The sequence below is a fragment of the Salmo salar genome, chromosome ssa27 (assembly GCF_905237065.1).
Source record: "Salmo salar chromosome ssa27, Ssal_v3.1, whole genome shotgun sequence".
NCBI classification, from domain to species: domain Eukaryota; kingdom Metazoa; phylum Chordata; class Actinopteri; order Salmoniformes; family Salmonidae; genus Salmo; species Salmo salar.
The window spans coordinates 28,339,224-28,356,593 of NC_059468.1; the positions used below are offsets into that span (position 1 = coordinate 28,339,224).

Here is a 17,370-nt window from a genome sequence, read left to right on the forward strand (position 1 = left end):
TTTATGTGAACTGATCATTTATTACGCAATACACGAAAACACAACCTCATATGTACATAATGATATACACAATAAAAACTATTTCACAATGTGGACTGCTCATGTAGCCTACATTTCCCTTAGTTCGAGTCTACACAACAATATTATCCTAAAGTGGATCAAATATATGTTGTTCTATGTACACTTACAATCAGCTCATCATAATATATACTTTACATCGGAAGAATACGTTGACAGGGCGACTCATCTTCTTCCCTTACTGTGGATACATAGGCCTTACATTTTAATGTGATCCACATTGCAAAATGCAGGAAAAGATGGATTTGAATCATGTTGTTTCATGCAGTATAAATGTAAAGGAAACTCCCCACATATATGCAATATAAACGTACATCTCAATTGTGATCTATATTTGTATCTACAACAAACATATATATATTTTTAAGTATTGGTAGGCTACAATCCTATACGACCCAAAGCAAATTCCTTCCATTGTTTTACTCAAGACACCTATCCCAACAAGTGACAGCAACAGAACCGAATCAACGAACAATTAACAAAATATTAAGAAAAAGAGACAACCCAAAAACATTCACGTTTTACCACTAGCTTATATAGGACGATGCAAAGACTAGGTTTGTATGTAGGCCTACTAAAGATGTGCCCTTTACATCTTGCATTAGAACTAAAGCTAGTTCAATACAAAGCTTATTGAAAACATTCGAAGTTATCACGAGAAACCAAAATTTGACGTGAGCTCCCGAATCCTGTTTTCCCGGGTCATTTTCTTCAGTTTCATTCTGCGATTCTGGAACCATATTTTGACCTGCCTGTCCGTCAGGTGCACGCTCCTACTGATCTCTAGGCGACGCTCGCGAGTCAGGTACATGTTGTAGAGGAACTCCTTCTCGAGCTCCAGTGTTTGGTGCTTGGTGTATGGGCAACGTTTCTTCCGTCCGCTTTTTGCTGTTAGCCAGTTGGCCGTGCATTCGCTTTCTGTGTCTCCTAAAGAAAATGGTATACATGCTTTTAGGCTATCAACTATGTATGTAAGATAGGTTGTGTGTGTGTGCGTGTGCGTGCGTGTGTGTGTGTGTGTGTGTGTGTGTGTGTGTGTGTGTGTGTGTGTGTGTGTGTGTGTGTGTGTGTGTGTGTGTGTGTGTGTGTGTGTGTGTGTGTGTGTGTGTGTGTGTTTTGTGCAAGTCAATGGTTTGATATAGGCCTTTTCATAAGGAAGGTTCAACGGCCTTGTGTACTTTGCTTGAACTTGAAACATTTGCTAACAATAACAAAAACAAATCTGAAATGTATAACATTTTCTATCATTCTAGATCTACTATAACAAGAACAAATATCACCGCCCCAAAATAAAAACGGTTTTAGTAGCCTATTTGTTTATGGGTTGTTAGGCCTATATTGGGCGGCAGTCAAGTCATTTTTTGTCCAAAGAAACAAAGTCCTAAAATGTTAAATAAACCTGCAGTAGCCTAAGCCTAAGCAAGTAATTGCATTTATTTTTAATAATACAAGTTTTTTTTTTTTTACCACAGCATTTTTACTGGTTTACTTCTGTTATTCTTTCAAAACTTTAACACCAGCTTGACTTTTAGGCAGCGAAATTCTCTCAACTAAAGCGTGGTGTCTCCTCTGCTAATGCCAATGACAAAACATTTAGCCTTTGGGTTACGGCAAGACCACATAAACCATATATAATCACTAAATAAAAACAAACACCTGAATGACCTCAGAATGCAAAAGACGAAATCAGTCTCTCCGCAGGTGTTACCATATAACCTTTTTACGCATCCCCATACCTGCTTTACTATACAGCACGCTATAAAACCAACCGTGGCAGAGTGAGTGAGTGACCACACCTTTCAATGACCTCAGCTCACCTTTAGGTGTTTTCGCTGGCTTCTCCTTCTCAAGCTCCTCTTCAGCTTCCTCGGGAGATGAAGGTTCCGCGTCGGAGGACGCTCGTGCCTCCTCGTCCCCCAGTGGGGCGTGCGTCTGCTGGGGCTGGGACGCGGTACCGGAAGACAGAGCCTCCTCGGTGTCTCTTCTCTTGTAAGCCGCCGTGGCTGAGCAGGCTAAGGCTGAGGACGGTGGGGGGGTCGGGCTGTGGAAGCGAGTCTGTGCAGGGGGGTGTAGGCCAAAGTGAGAATGAGAGGGGTTCGATTGGGCGCCGTGGTAAACTTTATGAGAGTGTGCGTGCATCTGAGACAAGCGGAAGTAGCCAGGCACTGGTACAGTACCCCCACCACCACCGCCGTCGGTGACTGTGCACGAGCCTGAACCTGAGCCTGTCGTGGTTAGCCTGGAGTATGTCAGGTCTTCGGCGGTCGAGGCTTTGGGGCACTTCTGCGGCTCGTAGAGACAGTACGCGCTCTCCTCCTTAATACTCGGCGGGAACGAGCAGGGCGCGACCTGGGGACCCACAGTTTGTTGCTGATCCATTCGGCACGACCTCTGCGCGTCCATCCACATCTCCATGCCTGACATATACGCGCCTGACGCGGCAGACATCATGTTTTGGGGACCTGCGTCGCTCCGCTTGCCTATACCTGGGAAGTATCCACAGTTCTGTAGCCCGTAAGACACCTCTGATGCGGCGTTATGGGGCAGACACACGCCGCTGCCCGGGTAGTAGTGTCCCCCTCCACCCTCCGTCCGACCGCTGATCAGAGAATCCACAAAAAACGCGTTTCCTGCGGGGCTGTCCGAGCATGCCATTATTGTGGTGTATTTTGGCGAGGGGAGAAGATAGCCCTTTCTGGTTGACATTTCTTGTGCAAAACATGCTGGATATGATTAGAGGTACCCCCCTCTCCACCGTGCAGACTCTGGAGCCAATAGGAACGCTCGGATACGCAGAGCCCCTCCCATTCCAGAGCCACGTAGCAACCGGGGCCATATCCATCATGGGTCTGAAGCAGATAAAGGAGACAGCACAGCAATCAGTGGGTATCTCTCACCTTGCTTTAATGCACCACCATAACGCCGGAGGGGCGAGGCTCTATGTGCAGAATGCAAACATTCGAAAATAAAGAAGAGGTATATGCACGCCCATGCATGCGCATAGGGAAGTTGTGCAGCATACCTATCGACTATCAATTTGGTTTGCAGCATTAAGAGAAGTTTGTCTGAACCCCTATCCGTTTGAACTGTGCATAACATAAAATAATTATTATCAAATATTCGTTTGCTATAAGCCCTATATGGCTCCCTATTGCTCCCTATGCCTCTATAGTTAATACATTCCATATGCATACATCTCACAGAAGAAGACAAAATGGAAACCATTTTAGTTTCAAATAAGAAACAGACGCAACAACAGGCCCAATAAAGGCCTAAACCTTTCCACGCGCATACATTTTCAACAATCTTCACCAACTGTAGGTGACAACTGTAAGGCAACATTAAGGTTCCCAGGTTCAAACAGGTATAGTAAACAAGGCGTAAAGAAGAAAATAAAACGACACTTTCCTTTACAGTGCTTTAATAAAAGAGATCACTGCGTGGGTCTAATTCATTGACAAGTCAATGGATTTTACAGAAATAAAACACTGATAAAGGAGGTAGGCCTAATTACCAGGAAGATCATAAGCTTCACGCACGGCAACTGTATCGGTGTTCAAAGCAGTTGTTGCTTTACATTTATTTCATATATATATATATAAATATGGTGATATCAAAGGAGACTGTGTATTCCTGACTTAAATAGCAGCACTAGATTATTTTGGGTGTCTGATTAATTGTAAATAATTGTACATTTAGCATCGAAGCATGAGGACATAAGCCAGCTGATGTAAATTGTGTGTGATTACCATGTGTAAAAGCGTGTTATAGCCTAAAGGCATTGTAAAATGAAAACTACTGCAGATGTTCATTACTAGGATTTTATCAAAATATAAAAAGGTGTGCCATGTCCTATCAATACATGTATTATTCACACAACTCACCACACGTGCATAACATCGCTGTGGGTTATACCTTTAAGGCCACATTTATGCTTTGGGGGTTTCAATAACCATGTTTACGTACTTGCTCAGGTTATTCCCTTTCCCTTTTAGGGGTATTATAGGGACACAATTGGTATCCCTCCATTTTGTTGCGTCCATGGTGAGCTGCGCCTTCTCTCCATCGCCAGGTTGAAGTTAATATCAGACAGCTTTGACCATTACCAGGGCCAGGTGGCTTGTGGCCTTCCGCCTCGGTTTTCACCCTGTGGTGTCCATCTGAAGGCAAAATGGAAATAGAATTCTACATTAACATGTTTAAACAGCATGCCCATTAGATGCCCATTTCTACATCATTATACAGGTTCACAAATTATTTCAAATTCAACTCTCAGGAAAAATCTAATATAATATGTCTCACAATTAAACATAGATGTGAAACTGTTATTAGTTTATTCAATTCTAAAGTATAAGGAATGAACATGTTTATATGATGCATAACTGGGGTTGACTATACACCAGGGACAAATGCCGTGCGCTAAACATTTCTTTGCCTGTTCTATAAAATGAACAGTGAGTAAACTTAGCATAACATGATGTGTGAACTAAACTACCAGACACATCAGCAAAAACACCATCAGCAAAAAATATCCTATGATCTTATGAGGTATCAGCCATTGGAAATTCAACACTCAATGTTGACAATAATTAATGCTGTGCACATGCAGCTCGGAAACGTCAGCACACACCCCACGCTCCTGTATTGACTTGTAGCCTATCAGTTATATCTCCGTGTTACAGTTATTAGCTTAATTGTGGCTACTAAATCTTCATTTCACAGCTGTCCAGCTATCATTTCCACCAAAACAGTTTACTCTGGCCAATGTCTTTGATCAACCTCATATAATGGTGGCCGGGGAGGCCGTTTCGAACGGATCATGTTCGTCGCGTGTGCAGTTATGAACAATAATGCGGAGTTTTATTACATCCGGCGGAAGTATTTATTTTTCACGAGAAACAAAGGAGTAGGAGACGGGAGTCCACGCGCATGCAACAGCCATGGAGAACCCCCCTCGCCTCTTGGACTGATACCGAATCTCTCCCCCTCTCTTTAGCTTTCTATAACAGGAAGGAAAGGGACACACGTTCCTGGCGTTTCACAATCAAATACTTTCCCAATCACATCACTTATACTTTGGCACCGCCCAGAGTGTAATGCATTCTGGAAGGACACCAAAGGCAGATTGATTCCAAAAAGCCAAGCTTTGAGTGAGAGTAGTGACTTCATAGGTGATTTTTGTGATTTAAGAGGGCGTACATTAGTTCCAGGTCATCAGAAAAATCATGAATTATATATCTCTCTATATATATATATATATATATATATATATATATATATATATATATATATATATATATATATATATATATATATATATATATATATATATATATATTTAACACCCACTGACTGAATATTTAATAATGAAAAACTTCAGATAAGACATTAATTCCATCTGTCCCTGATTGAGAAAGAATACTTTCAGCCTGTAAATAACATCGATATATTAAACTAGGCCTGTGTGCTGGATATTTTGGGCAGAGATTTTACAAGATATTTTGAGCCATGCTCTTGGCCTACATATAAAATATACAAGTCCAACAAAATGAGCAGAGCACACAGCATCACACAGATGTGTTGCATTATTAGGTTACTACATTTCATATCTTAGCTAGGCCCTCAACAATTCTACTGCCAATCATTCTCTAATGCTGACCACCAAATTGACATGTGCAACCGAATTATCAAAACAGCTAAATTAAATAAATATTTAAATACAGCAGGGCATAATAAAACTGTTGAAATAATCGACTTACGGGAAAAGCAAGTAATCTCACAGAATATGAGGCTATGCAAGGGCTTTGTTCGAGAATTTACCTGCGTTTCAAGTTTCCCTCGAGAATCTTGAAGGTTTATTACGCTGGGTTCTTCTTGCAGATGAAAAGATCCACGGCAATGACTTTGATCTCAACAGCGCCGCCCGGTGGCAGGAGGAAGCGTCTGCGAATGTGCACCAGGCCATGGCCACTACTCCGATCCAAGGAGGACAACCTGCAATGGGGGAAATGCACTCTCAAATGAAGTCGAAGTAGCCAGTGAGCAGAGGCTTTTCTTATCCGTCCTCTCCTCAATCGTCGCTCTCGTCTCCTTGGTAAGAGAGTGAATAACCTTGGGTCTCAGACGGTTTATTGCACTGCACTCCAATTGTACAAATGCTCCAGACTCTCAGACAGGTTTTATGGTCGCGTTGCTGCGGCAACGGGGAGGATGTCTAGTAATTAGGGACGGAATTCCAGCTCGCCATAAAGGATGAGCCAGGCAAGGCTAGGCCGGACTATGGCGGAGAGAGGCAACCATAAACTTCAGCCTCTCTCTCCCTGCGTTAATGGCCCATTTGACTGTCATATATGAACGCCATTGCGCTGCGGCTGGCACTCATAAACAGAGTCATAATAACAGCAAATATGGCGGTTCTCACTTAGGAGGATGTTGTGGAAGAAGGGGTGGTTCTAATCTTATCTGTGAGAGACAAGTCAGAAGTATGTGAATTAAAATTAGATGCATATGGAGACTGTATTAGGCTTGTTTACCACAGCGTTGTGGGTAACTGAGACAAAAATATTCAAAGTTCAAAGCCAATGAATGAACTCCATTGAGCGATAACCCACTGGGCACATACATCAGTTCGTCTAGTTTTGATTTAAATTTGGTTGAGTTGTCAACAAACGTGAATTCAACGTAAAGTCAACCAACAATTTCCCAGTCATTGGATTTACTTTAAAAGTTGGGTGGGGAAGAAATCCCTTAAATGTATGACTTTTTGCAAATCCAATCCGTTTTGCACGTTGATTCAACGTAATCACATTGATTGTATTGGTTGAAATTACGTGGAAACAACGTTGATTCAACCAGTTTTTGACTATAGTGGGAAGCGTGCATGTCACCCTATAAAATTGCAATGAGCAAAAGTCATGACAAAATAGAACCTCACACAAATAAGAAATATAAGTCTAACTAATTAGTAGCCTAACATGTATGTGCAAATCAACGTTTACGATAAATAAGTAATCTTGGTAGCTTGATGAAATAATGGTATTAATCAATAAATCTCTCACATAAATATAGTTCACACGAATAAGGTTTCAAATTCTAGTAAATTACTCTTAAATATACTTACCAAATGTTGGATGTTTAATCTATCAATTATGAATTAACAAAACAGGTTGAACAATTCAAAATTATATTTTATTGTCTTATTTTTGTGCGTAAAATGTTTTGAGTTGTGCGTAAAAGGCCTATGCGAAGGTAAAGTGTGCGGAAATAACAGCTTTCAAAACGGTTTCGAGTCTGAGTACAATAACCAGTCACATTTGTACATTCCTTCAATAATATTTTCATTTTTAATTTGGAAATATAGGATAATACAGAATGTGTCGGACATAACAAGCAGTTGATCCAAGATTATGTCCCTGACAGTATATTCTAAACGCATTTAACATTCATGTTACTTCAATGAAAAACATGAAGACCTGTGAATAATGGAAAAAAGATTTCGTCCTATTTGAACAAAACCTGGATGCATATTTTCTCAATCTGGTTATCAAAAGACTGCGGCCTTGTTGCGTCCGTTACCTGTGTTATCTACACGCATGTCGCAAGGCAACAATTCGACTATAGGCTGCTACAGCAATGAGGTTAAACAAGCTTATATCTGGTTCTGTCTGTATGGGGTTAACATTCTTCTCATTGTGGGCTTTCCGTGCAGTAACATCAAATTCAAATCCAAATTGGGTGTGGTAATCAAGTACACAAAATATAAACAGCCAGATTACATGTGTTGTTTTGAAACTATTACAATGGTAGAATGACTTAGTCACGGTTTGGGGTCAACACAATTTAACACAGAATCCCTATCATTTTACTGATAAAGCTTTGCAGTTGGTATTCTTTAGGAAATTAGTGGCTACAAAATAAATAACCGTACAAAAAAAGACGCTTTACAATCTCACCCTCCCAAGTCTCATTATTTGGTCACACCAAAGTCCTAGCCTCCATTATTAAATGCACAACATCACATATTCACTGTCACAGGAAACCTATAGGCCTACCACGTCACCACTTGTACGATCTTAAAAACCGAAAACTTAATTTACAAGAGGCTTTTTAATGTTTTTTTTTAATCACCTCGGTCAGTCATTGGTAGACTGATAAGGCTGTCCGCCTTGTGAGAAGAAAATGAAGGCGACTGTGTCACAATAATATTAGGATACACAAGAAAGAGTTCATAGTCTTGGTGAGGACAACATCCGCAGAAATATTTTTTGAAACAAAGTCTGATGGCCAAAATGCCGTCAGTGTGTCAGTTAAATCATGCTCATTCTCAAACGGGTTGAAATCAGGAGAGATTCTGCTGCCTGTCCACGAACTTGAAATGAACAGTTGAGCATCGTGTTGCAGCTACAGCCATTGCTGTTGTTGTGTTGTTGTTGCTGACACATATGTCAGGGGAAAGAGACCACAGCGAGTCAATAAGTCTGTAAACGCATATGACAAGTCACTCCTAAAGCAGCGGGTTCGTGGTGTAATACTGTAATCTGTCTCTGTTTAATTTCTTTTCCTTCATTCTTCGGTTCTGAAACCAGATTTTCACTTGGCGGTCGGTGAGGTTCAGCATACGAGAGAGCTGCAGTCTCTTCTCTTTGTTGATATACACACTGAAAAAGAACTCCCGCTCCAGTTCCCGGATCTGATATTTTGTATAAGGACATCTTTTTTTACGAGTCCTCTGTCCATCTAGAAGAGAAGAAAATGTCGGTCATATAAAAAAATCGAAATATCTCAAATCATCCATGACTACGTTATAGGATTTATAAGCAAGGTTATATAGGCTTTTAGGTAGACTATAATTACGCATTGGCCAAATCAATCCAAAGAAAATATTGCTACAACTTAATTATGCAGTGATTTAAATTACAATATGAAAGCATGAAATAGCATATGCAGTGTTCTGGATAGGAATGAACACTGATACATGATCATTGACAGTTTGCAGTTTGCAGCATGCATGTAAGACTATAGTATGTATAGACAAAATGCAATTAATTTAAAAATAATATAAACAGTAATAACACATCAATAGATGATATTTGATCAGCGTCGTGATTTCTCACATTAGTAACTAACATCATACTAGTGTAAAACACAGTCTGCCTGATTGCTTTAGGGCACGAGCTCCAATGTGCTAACCTCTAAACCAGAGGCACCACCCTCATTACACGCGAGTGCTATTTTAACGCCAAGAAACCCGTGAAATTAGGCTACATTTATGATTCAAAAGATGAATGTTCGACCAGGAGTGTTAAGGCTACATTACAATTCACAGTCATAACTACGTGCTTTTTTTATATACTTTAGGGAATGTTTAGAAAAATCACTAGCCCTGATGTCTTTCACAGCCAATTTCAATTCAAAGCACGTGATCCTGTAGTTTATAACAAAGTTTTGTTGGGGGAAATCTACAGGCCCTATATAAACCTTATACGCTTATAAAACAGCATATAAAAAATTTAACTGCAGCGCGCTAGATTGCAAACTTTCTCTCATAACCAGGGTGCTGACTTAATACGTACTGCTGCTGCTCGATTTCTCCTCATTGTTGCCGGAAGAGGACTCCGGGCTGCTGGTATCTTCGCGCGGCTCCTTCCCCTCCGTTTCCCGGCACGATGGCGCGTGTTCTGCGGCGGAGCTTGTCTGCTTGGTGGCCGTTTTGTCCCCTGAGTAGTCGTTAGACGACGGAGTTTCTGAGGCGTTGGCGTACGCTGTGTCGAAAAACTGGTCGAAGGCTTGGGGCAGCACCCCATTTCTGCCAACGTTCCCGTAGAAATTGGACACTGCACAGCCCGCGCCGGAGTGGTGGTGATACGCAGCAGCGGCGGTAGGGTTGTTCTTGGCAAACATTTCCCCCATGGTGGGCTGCGAGGACAGACAGTCCCGATGTACCATGTCCTCCGTGGTGGGGTAGCACTGGGGAAGGTTCCCCCGGTGTGACCATTTACCGGACGCGTCAATGGCGGCATAGTCCCTGAACGTCACCTCTCTCACGGGCTGGACCTGAGGCAGGTTAGAGGAGTACGAGTATGTCATGGGCCGAGTAGACGGGGTCTGGGACAAAAACGAGGGTAGACCGGAGAAGTCTGCCCCCGCCGAGACGTAGTAGGTGCAACTGGGCAAATACATGTTCGAACCGACGGGGACCCGCTCGTCAAAATCCATCACTCCTTCACTCTACTACTCTATGTGGGTCATGCCTCTATAGCCGCCCTTTACATGGCTCTGGAGCGCCTTGGCTCTTGCCTCTTTGAAGCAGGTCCGCGAGGCAGAAATTTTTAGACGTAGGCTGACGTGGAGAGCAATCTACATCCATTCCAGGGAGGCGTGGGTCACGTGACCAGCGGCAGAAATTGACAGCTTTCGCGTGTATGAGAGCGTGTGTGTGTGTGCGCAATGAGAGAGGGTGTGTGAGTGTGTGCGAGTCAGTGTGAACGCGCGTGCGCGAGCACGAGGAGTTATTCAGTGAATGAGTGTGAGTTTGAGTGAAGGACAGACTGCAAGTTGTCCTGAAGCTTGACATTGGTGGTTTATCGCTATGTCGGTCTAAAATTAATTCCCTTATATGCTGCAAGTCAGAGAAAAAAATATAATTGCATTGGTTGTTAAAATGTAGAGAAGTGACATATTGCTATCGAAGGATTAACCTGATTCAATATCAATTTTAAAGATGCTATGTGCATTTCGACATTTAATCTGGAGGGCTCGTTGAATCCATGCGTCTTGTAAGCTTTATGGTATTCCTGAGGGTTTGATGTCGTCTTTGGTAAAAACCTTATGCATTTGAGGCGTGCCAACACGTGTAATATCTGTATCCTCTGGACTTGACCAAAGGACTAGCATTTCAATCAATAGGTGTGGAGGTCATTTATGATATCAGAGCCCTCACAGAAGCCCGAAATGTACTGATGGACCACAGACGTCCTCTTTACCAGGAGTTTGAGCTACTCCCCTCAGGGAGACGATACAGGCCACCAGGGCATAAAGAAATAGTACCAAGCAATCCTTTGTCCCAGCGACAGTAAGGCTCCTGAATGTTGAAAACGACCAGTGGGACCTGCGGGCTGGCCTACAGCTAACATTGTAGTTGACATGGTGTTTTGTTGTGTATACCCACTGAGCAAAACTGTTTGAATCAACGTTTTTTCCACATCATTTCAACCCCCAAAAATATATGTGATGACGTGGAAAACTAATTGGATTTGCCAAAAGTCATCAAGGTAAGGGCATTTCGATTTTTTTACACCCAAATTTTAACCTAAATCCAATGACATGGTGAATTGTTTTTGCTCATTATGCGTTGAATTCACGTTGACAACACAACCATATGTAAATCGCGCGTTGAACTGACATCTGTGCCCAGTGAGTAGTGTACAGACAATCACTCATCGCTCATGAATTGCACTTTTTCTAACTGTATATTTCCTTGTCTATCTTTATGTGATTTTATGTATGCACAGAGCCGCAACCAACATTTTCCCATGGGGATAATAAAGTCATTATCTATCCAATACTACTGAATATGATTTTTACCAGGCAAGTCAGTTAAGAACACATTCTTATTTGCAATGACGGCCTACCGGGGAACAGTGGGTTAACTGCCTTGTTCAGGGGCAGAACAATAGACTTTTACCTTGTCAGCTCGGGGATTTGATCTAGCAACCTTTCGGTTACTGGCCCAACGCTCTAACCACTAGTCTACCTGCCGCCCCAGTTGCAAAAACACCAACTAAAATATTATTTTCTTGTTATGTTTGATGTTTCTCACAGGTGTGTGCTCATACTTTACAACATTATATCATGACCGTTTGGCTTCACGGCAACATTTGTCAATCAGGGTCATGTTGAAGTAAGCCTTCATGTTTGGCCCTGTCTCCATGCAGGTGTCGACGGCGCGGCTACCAAACAGACATTTTAGGCTGTGCAGCACGTATACAACACCAACAGACATAGCTCATATCGACGCTTGGTTTTTACAATAATCCAAACCCCTAGATCATCTCACTTTTGCCACCTAAAAAAAAACGGACGTTTTGTAAACGGTATTTAAAAAGTTGCCAATATTGCACAATATTGTTTACGACAGCAATAACCAAGGAACCACTGGATCAGTAGGCTTACTTCATATTGGAACGCAGGAAGTATGTAAATAGATAGAGAGAAATGTGCGATTGTGGGTGTCTGTCTGGATATTTGGAAAAACCCAGAGCTAGACCAATAAAAGGCCTAATTGGAAATGGACATTTGTTGAATCATACATATTATACAAATTTTAGTTCATTACTAGTTAGGTTACACAATTAGGCTTCTACTACACAGTTAGATTGTTTTCAGCTTGAACTCCATCACTTGTGAATGATAGGCCTATACGAATATAGCTCTCACCGCGTATAAGTAAGGCTAAGAATATTAATACACACAGATCGCACAATGCGTATCTTCCCGTTTCACGCACAGATATTTCTATGCATTGAGTAAATAAACATTTCTCTATGATCTACAAGACATTGTGAAATATAATACAATTCGGTTTTACCGACTGAGCCCCCTTCAGCGGTCCAGACAATATTGGAATTCTTGGTTAGAACGCCAACACACTACAACTGCCACTATTGTGGAATGCATTGATGTTGAATCAACTTTTTGTTTTTAATGATTTCTCCAGATATTATCCTCGTTTAAACCCAATTTCCCGAGAAAGGTTTAAACAATTTTCATGGAATCCGTAGGCCTATGGGCAATACTTATTTTCGAAACCATTATTCGTTCTAAAGACCATGTTGTGTAAACACTTACTTCATCATTAACACGTGATGTATAGACAATCTAACCAAAGGTGGAACACTAGTCAAAAAAGGTTAATGCTTAAACATTAAAAAAGGCCACCGCTCTATCTCATAATTACACAAAATACAATAAAGTGCATTTTCCTCACGAGTGTTGTAGGCCTACCCATTTTGCAACCGTTAAATAGAATGAAAACACATATGCATATGAATCATTAACAACCAAATAAAGTATATTATACAATTAAGTTGTCGCATTGAAATAAAAAACAACATCTATTTAGATGTATCCTTTTGGAGTGTGTTATTTGATGATACCTTTTCATTACAATCCTAAGAGTATAGCATTATCCTCTTGTCTTGACTATAGGATAGCTAAGATATCAGTCTCCCTGCGTGTTATGCGTTTATTTCTAAAGCACAACAACAGTGTGAAGGACCACAGTGGTGTGTTGTGCCTTGTGAGACTGTGGAATCTGACTCCAATGTTCTGTGAACGAGCGACTAGAGGACGGATTAGGACCGCGGGGACTCTCTCCTTGTCCCGCAGCGCTTTACCCAAATCTACTCTGCCTTTCCCTCCACACACACGGAGCTTCAGGACGCGCCAACATGACACATGTAGGCCTAATGTAATACGACTTCGAAAGCATAACATGTACAAAGCAACGGTAAGTATGAGCTAAACCCCTCTTCCAAAATATAAAAAACGAGAAGCATTAGAATATCCCTGATTATCCGTCCATGCATCGTCACGTTAAATAATTATGGGGACACAAACAAACACCGTGCCGTCGCGACCACACGCTCCGCCTCTTCGTCAAACCAGACACATTCTACGACTTGTGCTAAGCCGTAATTGAGCACAGGGTGCCCAGGAAAACCAGGGGCTGCTCTGCACAGACCTGAGTTTTTATAGTGCCTTAGCTCCTATTTTTCCATCTCCGCCAGACACCATCAAACCGACCAGGCGTGTTAGGAAGTTGCCACCTACACGGACTAAGGAGCCAAAGTCGTCCAGCGACAAATAAAAAAAATAGACATTCTAAACCTAAACAGGTAAGATTCTAACTTACTCTTATCAAAATTGAAATGAGCTGCAAACACTTTTTTGTCAATGTAAACAATGTCTATACTGACCCCGGTTTTTTAAATAGTTAGCTAAAGTCAGAAACAAGAAATAGATAGACATTTAAGTTTCAACATTTCATGTAAACAGTTTTTATGTTCGAGGAAGACGCTTCATAACACACTTGATTCATGTCGACCCTACGACATCCCTCTTTAGTTATTGTGGCTTTTCTTCCGTGGCCAAAAAACGAGACGGCATTTCTGCGTAAAAGCCCCCCACGCCATAGCTTTGTCTGTGCGGTCGACTTCAAGTTCGGGGGAGGGACAGGGTCACCGCCCACGGGGTAGGCCCTTAAAGTGAGGACTGCAGACGCCATTTAAGGGCACGGTATGCCCCGGATGAAGTTTCCCTGATTATAAATGCATTTTCAGCTCCTGGCAGCAACTCTGTGAGTTAAGGAAAGGAGAAGGTGGCTTTAGGTTACCAGACCGATCGACGTCTGCATGTGTGAAGTGAGGTCTAAAAATGAACTTAACTTTCGTGGACTGCGTCCTAGACTTTGGAATAGCAGATGTTTTGGTGTAGTTTTCAGTAGAGCCCTAGACACCAGTAAGTTTACACTGAGATTAGTAGGAAACTTGATATTACTTCAGAGAATTGTAATGATCAAGAACACATTGATTATAGTCTTCTCCATTTGCTACATTAAACAATGCACTTTACGCACAGTAAAATATTCACTTCACTAGATCTGTTCTCAACAAAGGGATATGAATAGGCATTTATATAGTCCCACTGGTGGTAATAAAGGTGAAAGGACTGCCAGAGCAAGCATTATTAAAGAGAAAGACCAAACACTAACTTTAGACATATCTAAGTCAATATTAGATACTTTGCAGTATTGGTGTCGTTTCCTTTGACAAATATGGCACACATGGCACAAATCTTTTTACATGAAGAAACAATTCAATCTTTGCTGTCCGAGGATATGTCTTTAAAATGTCCCTACATTTTACACTGTTTCTGTCTTTGTTGTTCAATTACATTTACATTTTACATTTACGTCATTTAGCAGACGCTCTTATCCAGAGCGACTTACAAATTTAAACGTACTACTAAAGCTCAAGGATTATTGATAGCCTACACAATAATAGCAAGTTAGAGGTTGACAATCATTAACTTTTGTTGTTGATCAAAGTGCGATTTTACCATTCAGAAAGTGGTGTGTACCATGTTTTGTGTACCGTTTATTTGTTCAGCTTAGAGTCGATGAAAGGGAAACAAAATGGCGCAGGCTACTTAAATTGACCTTGCATTAGGCGTAAAGTCCACTGTTTTCAAAGAAAAACGTTGGTAATGTCCTATACATATTCAGCAATTGCAGTTGAATGATTATTTACATGTTCAAAGTAAACCTCGAATACGCTCCTCCAATGGGGCTATATGCATAATGTATCTATCTCATCAACCCATTCTCACGTTACAATAACATTCATTCTAACCCCAACCCAGAATATCTCTGTGTAGAGTCCGTATAAATGTGTGAGCATATTATGTGTGTGTGGAGTGTCAGGGTGCGTGAGTGAGTAGAGTCCCGTGAGTGTGCATAGAGAAAGTGCAAAAATAAAATCCTAATACACGTTGCTGCTTCTCTGTTTATGGTATATCCTGATGCCTAGTCACCTTACCCCGATACATATCCACCTCTCTCACTCCAGTATCCCTGCACATTGTTCATATGGTATTGGAACTGACCCTCTATAAAGCTTCTTACGTTATCGTGTTCTTTTTATTTCTTATTTGTATTGATCGTGTGTTTTTGTTCTAGGTTATGTTATTTTAGTGCTATATTGATATTGATAAAAGGTTTGGAGCTTGCAAGAAAGGCATTTCACTGTACTTGTGCACGTGACATTACAACTTGAAACTTAACAGTTAATGAACAGTATTCGACCTTTTTTTATTTTGTATATAGGTGCTACTCAATTACGCACAGCCTCAACACAAAACACATCGCCTTTACCATTAACGTGACTGCTCTGGATTTCCATACAAACATGTGCTTCCTTTCCATATGTTGATTCGTAAAAAGTAGAACTCAAATGTAGTTTACGATTATCTCATGCCCAGATTAGAAGAAAAAAAAATATAGGTGTTTTTTAACTTATATCCCATATTGGCTGTTGAGTTGTAGGCCGTTATCAAGTCTATGACTATAAGCGAAGAGGGCGTCAAGGAGGGCGATTACTACTACACAGATATATTCATATGAAACTTGAGCAAAAAGCCCTGGCATGTACTTCAATACGAATTAACAAACACGAAGATACCAGGAGGCGTGAACTTTATTTAAATCAGTAAAGAACTGTTGATTTATCCACAGGTCACAGAAATGTTGGGAGAGGGCGATGGCGACGACAGAGGGACAGAGGAGGGACCACACAAGGACAAACCTCGACTAGTGGGAACACGATTCAACTCCATGGTCAATGGGAGGACGTGGCTTTAGCCGTACTATCTCTTGGGTCAATTCAAGGGATACGACTGATATCAGTCTCTCATCGAACTCCCATGGACAGAGTGCCACAAAACATGTAAAATGACATCAGCGATGGAGAGTGGACAACCGCAAGAACCGAACTAACCTTGTGTTGGAATATGGGTTATAATCATTGTCGATTTAGCTCAAAATTGGCGAGCAAATAACTTCACAAGGCAAAAGCTACATTTAAAAAAATCTCGCCATGGACCTTTGGCTTAGCCTATGTAAATAATGTTGCAATGGCTATAGCTTAATAAATTGTGAAACAAAACTGCGTATTTTTCTCTCCATTCTATAGCCTTCTATAGGATTCACAGCAGTTTGGGCATGTAGTCTAAAATAGGGTAAAGTAGACCCACTAATGGCAGCAACCTATGCATATCCAAATTTGCCCATTCAGAGTTTTCTCTGACGACGACAGAAGCAACAAAAACAGGCCTGCTTTTTGTCGACGCATCTCTTGCGTTTGAACTTGATTTTCTCATATGGACGTCACTTGTGATTATTCTATTACATTATTCACTGGTGAAATAAAAAAATGGGATAGTAAAATGAATTGACCATATAGAGGTGTGACAACAATGTATACGCGTGCACTGTTCCTTGGGTCAATTCGACATTTAGCTCAATCAAAAGCTAGATTATGTCTCCACTGTAGCCTTTTTTTATTTCATGTTTAGTAGCCTAGTTGAACACATTGAGCTGTATTTTAGCTAGGCTACATTCTCCGTTATTATTATAGTTGAAATAAATATCACGCCGAACATAGGCCTACAAACAGGCCTTAAATCATACATACGCTAATTCTCTCCGATTCTAAGTTCACCCTATATCTGAGTAAC

At 41.1% G+C, this 17,370-nt stretch overlaps 2 protein-coding genes and 1 long non-coding RNA gene across 4 annotated transcripts; 1 reads left to right on the top strand and 2 right to left on the bottom strand.

The window, feature by feature from the left end:
- On the bottom strand, positions 1–6,169 carry hoxa10ab (homeobox protein HoxA10ab). 2 transcript variants are annotated; one of them, XM_014178301.2, is made up of 4 exons: positions 5,899–6,169; positions 4,045–4,238; positions 1,896–2,927; positions 1–1,005 (listed from the first exon to the last, which is right to left on the bottom strand). In XM_014178301.2, the coding sequence occupies exons 3-4, from the start codon at positions 2,782–2,784 to the stop codon at positions 731–733; spliced, it is 1,164 nt and encodes a 387-aa protein (XP_014033776.1). In that variant the 5' UTR covers positions 2,785–2,927; positions 4,045–4,238; positions 5,899–6,169; the 3' UTR covers positions 1–730.
- A 2,078-nt stretch (positions 6,170–8,247) lies between these two features.
- Positions 8,248–10,450, bottom strand: hoxa11ab (homeobox protein HoxA11ab). The gene is given in 2 exon segments (NM_001139565.1): positions 8,248–8,814; positions 9,651–10,450. Coding segments are annotated over 2 exon segments (876 nt in total). The 5' UTR covers positions 10,294–10,450; the 3' UTR covers positions 8,248–8,581.
- A 3,148-nt stretch (positions 10,451–13,598) lies between these two features.
- On the top strand, positions 13,599–16,799 carry LOC106588851 (uncharacterized). The gene is made up of 2 exons (XR_001324722.2): positions 13,599–13,973; positions 16,370–16,799. It is a non-coding gene; the product is annotated as an uncharacterized lncRNA (long non-coding RNA).
- The last annotated feature ends 571 nt before the right edge of the window (positions 16,800–17,370 follow it).

Coding starts and splice junctions, on each gene's coding strand:
- hoxa10ab (XM_014178301.2), bottom strand. CDS start 2,784: ATGTCAACCAGAAAGGGCTATCTTCTCCCCTCGCCAAAATACACCACA. Junction 1,006..1,895: donor GCCAGCGAAAACACCTAAAG/GTGAGCTGAGGT, acceptor CATTTTCTTTAG/GAGACACAGAAAGCGAATGC.